This window comes from Diaporthe batatas, assembly GCF_019321695.1.
Source record: "Diaporthe batatas strain CRI 302-4 chromosome Unknown Contig00004, whole genome shotgun sequence".
NCBI classification, from domain to species: domain Eukaryota; kingdom Fungi; phylum Ascomycota; class Sordariomycetes; order Diaporthales; family Diaporthaceae; genus Diaporthe; species Diaporthe batatas.
In genome coordinates this window covers 96,283-101,722 of record NW_025408551.1, presented here as the reverse complement: position 1 = coordinate 101,722, position 5,440 = coordinate 96,283, and the positions used below count along the sequence as shown (strand labels likewise).

General features: G+C 55.9%; 1 protein-coding gene across 1 annotated transcript; it reads left to right on the top strand.

Annotated features, from left to right (window-relative positions):
- The first annotated feature begins 250 nt into the window (after nt 1-250).
- On the top strand, nt 251-4,906 carry KVR01_004748 (uncharacterized protein). Its single transcript, XM_044791119.1, has one exon. It carries the CDS (start codon nt 1,384-1,386, stop codon nt 3,007-3,009), a length of 1,626 nt encoding a protein of 541 aa, XP_044646912.1. The 5' UTR covers nt 251-1,383; the 3' UTR covers nt 3,010-4,906.
- The last annotated feature ends 534 nt before the right edge of the window (nt 4,907-5,440 follow it).

The following is a 5,440-nucleotide window of genomic DNA, read 5'->3' as shown; positions in this document are numbered from 1 at the left end:
TGTCTCGTCTCACCCGTTTTGGCCATGTTGAGTACCTGGCTCCTGCCAAGTTGGGCACGTACTGTACCTGGTCGTCACCCAGCCTGCCAGCGTCACTGCTGCTGGACGCTGGTGCAGCTGCTCCTCCCTCGTTGGGCCATCCCTATCGGTAATCGGTATCAGTGCCACTTCAGTATCAGGACGCCTGCCTGTCCCTCCCGCCCTGCCGCCCGTCTTATAATCAGGCACACTTCTCACTCCATGCTGGCCCGGAGCCCACGGACGCCTCTTTCTTTGTTGTGCAGCAAAGGGAAGACACACACCCCCTCCAAAACACAACCCATCGTGTACTCGTGTACTCGGAGCAGCAGTCAGCAGTCTTCAGGTGTCTGTCTGAGAGGGAGAAACAAGGAGTAGAAGGTTCTCACCGGGTTCCATTGAAATACGGATACCCAGTGACGAAATCCCCAAGCAGCCGGCGGAGGCTCCCGATGAGGTCACACGCAGCCTGGCAGGTCCCTTCTCTCTACACTACTTACTACTACTGTGTGTCCTGTCTGTGATCCACCCCGATCTGATTCGATTCCATTCGCCGCGCCAGACGAGACCCAGCTTGGTTTTCGATTTTGAACCTTGGCCGTCCAGCCGGGGCGGAGCATACGACGCCGTCCACCCAGCGACAAAGGGTCAAAAGACCCTCTCTCCCACGCCGCACGCGACATCTTACCACGCTCCACCCCGCCCGCTGTTCCCACCTGCGAGTGGCAGCAAGAAACATCTGCACGGCCTGGTACTGTGTGGCCTGTCGGAAAGCTTATCATTGGGAGGCCAAGCGCGAGGCACAGAGGCCTTGTTGACCTTGTTGAACTTGATATATGATCCTGCCTGCCCTCGGCCCTCGCTCTGTCCCAGGCCAACACACAAGACAACGAAACGCGAACTGGCCACCGAACAGGGCCCAAAAACAGACTCGGCAGCCAATCCCGACCGACCGGTTTGCCTTTGACTGGCCCGGCCCTGCATCCTGACAACGTTCTCGTTACGTACTCTTACGTACAAGCAATGAGACCCTGAACCAAAACCCTTCCAGCCCACCGCTCGACTCTGCAAATAAGCATCATAGCCCTACCCTGCCCGGCATTTCCTGGGTCCAGTCTGGCTAAATCAAAACCTTCCAGTTGGCTTCTCGACCACGCCCAGGCCCACTGCATTACCACACGCCTGCACGCCTGCACGCCTGCACGCCTGCACGCTCAGGAGCCGGCCCAAACCCGTCGCAGGGCCCCCTGCCACGTTCTCATTACTCACAGTCGTACCGGACATGTCCACGGCTGCACCACGTCTGCATACCTGCACTCTCCCTAGGCCAAGCCTTGTCAGGCCCAGACTAGCACATACAGCAAGATGATGTCGCCCAGGTCCCTCCTTTTTTCCAGGCCGAACCAAAATCCCCGTGCCCCCGTCTCCAGCCCGACTTCTGTTTCTCCTGGCTACCTTCACTTCTTCTCACCCCTCGACAGCCCACCTTCCACCCCTCCGCCAGACGGCAAGTATGGTCGAGATTTCACCTTTCCTTACGGGCCCCGCACTTCAACAGCAAGCGTTACTACCACGAAAATGGCTGTGACATCGCGACGGCCTGTCAAATCAAGTCACGCGACTCCAACCCCGAGTCCCCCGAGATCCGCGACCACGACTTGCTCGAGGCCGACCACTCCCACAAGCCCGGTGCAGATCCCCACCAGGTCCAAAAGGGATGCTGTCAACCCGCCAAAACAACGCAGCCACCGCTATCATGAGCAACGACGGCAGCGTTCTAGCTCCCCCCGGTGGGGCGAGGTGCAGTCTCCCGATGCGATCCCCCCCTCGGTGGCTGCACTCCTGGCGGTCACCGCTATCCCCCCGCCCAGAACCCAGCGCGCTCAACGGCAGCGTGTGGCCAAGGACAAGGAGAAGCGCATGACTGTTGAATCGATACTGGAGCAGAGCCAGGAATCCGAGAAGGAGCTGAGTCTGAACTTTATCAAGGGGCCGCTGGATGTCCTGTTGAGCCCGCCCGAAGAGTTGGAGGACGACGACCTGTCCATCGGGGAGAGCACCATCGCATCCCCGCTCTCGACAAGGACCGTCTCCTACGAGTCTGTGCAGTCGATGCCATCATTGACCGATTCCTTCTCGACCGACACGTTGTCCTCGGTTGGCACACCCTCGAGTCCGATGAGGGGTCGGAGAATGCAGCCCACGAGGAGGTCGCTGACGCCCGTGTCTTCGCCGCCTGGAAAGAGAGAGGAGCACCCGTTATCAGTTGATGAGGAGACAGAAGAGCTCGACTTCAGCGTGTTCGATGCGTCCCCGGAGACAGAGGAGAAGAAGGGGGGCATGAGGCTCGCCTTGCGGCCCCTCAGGTCCGCCTTCAAATCCAACCTGACCTCGAGCCTACGCGCCCTACGGAACGCTGCGCGCTCATTCTCGAACATGAACATGCCATCGATCCCGCCCGAGGACTTCCTCACACGCTCGATACTGACCATGGAGCCCAATGTGCCCTTCACGGACGAGCGCATGCCACCAACCCTGGACGAAGAACCATCCGCGGCTGTGCGGAGATATCTGAACCCGACGCAGACTTCCCGGCTGGAATCGCAAGCATCGTCATCGTCGCAAAATTCACGCAGCACCTTTACCGCCTCGATCCAGATGCAGACGTACAAGGTACACCGGTCGAGGAGTGCGCCAGCAGGCTCCCGGGGTCAAAATGCGGTGCCCCGTTCCTCAAATGGGGACCAGTCAACGCGAGGCAAAGAAGCGGGTTTCTCCTTCTCCCCTGGTCCAAGACAGCGTGAAATGCGGGAAAATTCCGACTTTATCCGCATTGCCGTTATGGAAATGGCCATGCGCAGGAGCGGCAAGTTGGACGAGCAACGGCCCGGTCGAGCCCGGTGGGCACTCCCTCCCAGGAAGACGAGCACGAAGCCCTATGAGACTGGCGCCGACGGCGTTCCGACACGATGGGTCTCGGTGACGTATTGATACGCTCATTGAAGAACAGCGACGCATATTTACCGCGCGTGCCTGTCGTCGGCCACGAATCTCACGGCCCGGCCACCAGAGCGAGCGTGGGGTTGGCATTGCGTCTCCGGCGTGTCGCTCCCAGAAACATCATCCCGTGCGGCTTATCAGCGTTGATCCGATCGGCCAGAAGCACATCTCTTGACTCAGCCGAAAGTGTCGGGCGAATGCAGGGCGGCCTTGTTATCTGCAAGGCTGCCAGAGCAGACGTTCTGACCAGCCGATATCGCGGGACGCACATCAAGGTTTCGGAAACCACGACTCATGCCACAGCAACATCATCATGCAGGACATGCAAGGATTACAGATCCTGTGGTCCACAAGTGACGCTGTCTCCACACCGTTAGGTCGAATGCAGGTCCTGTGGAACCTGGGGTTCTGGACCCTTGCGAGATCTGGTTATGCACTAGCCGCAGCAGAACACCAGGAACAAAATTTTTCTCTTTCTCGCTTCGGTCACCGCTCACTCGAGACCGCGACGACAGCTGGACTTTGATGAACCGCAACGGTCGATTCGCCCCACCTCATAATCTGCTGGAGCACGCACCGCCGCCGAGGATTGATCGGCTGCGAGGCCCCAACAGCGGGGCACTTTAATCGGATCATGAGACCTACGGCCGCTGACCATTCCAAGATTTGGATTGGGACACCGAGGCCGGGGCATTGCCAAATACATCACTATCGACGTCGATCAGAAGGACGACCGTGAATGGAACAAGGCACAAAAAAAAAACCTATCAGCCCAACACCATGCCTATGTGGCCGATACGATTACAGGTCCGCCGACTACACCGATAAGAGAGACCAGCTAAACTCATGCCCACCTGTTTCTTGCAGGCTCTCCCGAAACATATACCCTCAGCACACATCACGGGAAACGCAGGCTGAGAGCAGCAATGCGACCGGGCATTGAAGACTGCTTGTATTGGAGTTGGTGAAAGACGAAGACACCTTGCTCGCGCAGCTTCAGAGGCGTTGAATTACTTGATTTTATTTTTCTTTCTTCTTCGAATCAGGGCCGGCTCTTTTCGTCGATTTGGAGTCGGACATAGTAAGAGGTTTTTGAATTACGTGCGTTCATTTTTCGTTTGCATGAGCATGGCGCAGATCGGTTGTTTCCTGGATAGAGCTCCGACTTATGACAAAGTGCATTGATGGGTGTCTGGTTTGCCAAGTTTGGACAACTTTCTGCTTCTTGTCTCATTTCACCGGAGTACACGTTTTGGGAACAGACCTGAACATGTGGACCGATTTAGAGAGGGTATGGTACAGCGTGTACAACATGTATTATGGATACCTATAGCACTTGCTACTCGAAGCCAAGCTATACGATATACTATAACGAGACCATGTGCTTGACAATTCAGTGACAACAAAACAACAAAATTGGTGGAGGACGAGCGTGAACTTTGGCCTCGGTACGCTCATGCACACAGGCGCCTGCACAGTAACGGACGATGGCCGGGCCGCGCCGCCTTTGATTTGATCCGCGGACATAGTCCTGTTGCGCTGACTCGATGCTAGACCCTGCAGAAGCTCTCTGATGCCATCCTGGTAGAAAGCTTCTACCACAGTAGCCACGAGGAGAATTTTGGACCCCACCTGGGCGTGCAACGATAGGCGAAAGCAAAGCGAAAAACTCTTATCCTTTCAACTTTTTTTCCCTTAGGCATGCTGACATGTGTCAGTGGCGAGACATGACAGGCTACGCCTGCGTGCCTGATCCCGCACTGGTCCCTTGGTACATACAAAGTTGGCACGAGAAAAGATCGCAAAAAGTCTCGGTGTGGCTGTGGCCACGGCATACTCCGGGATAGGGCTAGCTGGCGATTCGCGCATCTGTGCTGTTGAAATGGGGGTTGGAAGCGGTCAAGGTACGAGTTGCATTGATGCGAAGTGCGATGAATCCTTTGTTCATCCTCAAGTGGGATGTCATGTTGTAGAACTTTTTGGAAAATTGCTGGTCTCTGGGCTCTCCTGAGGCATCTCGTATGGGCGTGGGAAAGAGAGATAGAGTAGCAAGTCGTGCAATAGTTTGATTTGACATCCATTGGCAGGATTTGTTACTGCTCATAATATGAAGCCACTCGGATGCTGTAACGATCGGTTCAACAACTTTAATCACTCTCCCTATTGCAACGGGAGTGCGTTATTGCTAGCCACATGCTCTGCCTGTCCGGCCAAAAGACCAGAATGCCTAGTCTGAATTCGTTACTTCCTAGCAATGCACAAGACCCGTCCCGTCACTCCTAGGTTGTTCTTCTAGTGTAGGCCAGGCAATTCCAAACACAAGCCTGCGGCTTATAAGTCTCTGCTACAATAGTTGCCGACATATCATCAATTGAGCCGCACATAATTTCCGCTATCACCGTATGAAGGCGCCATGTATGTC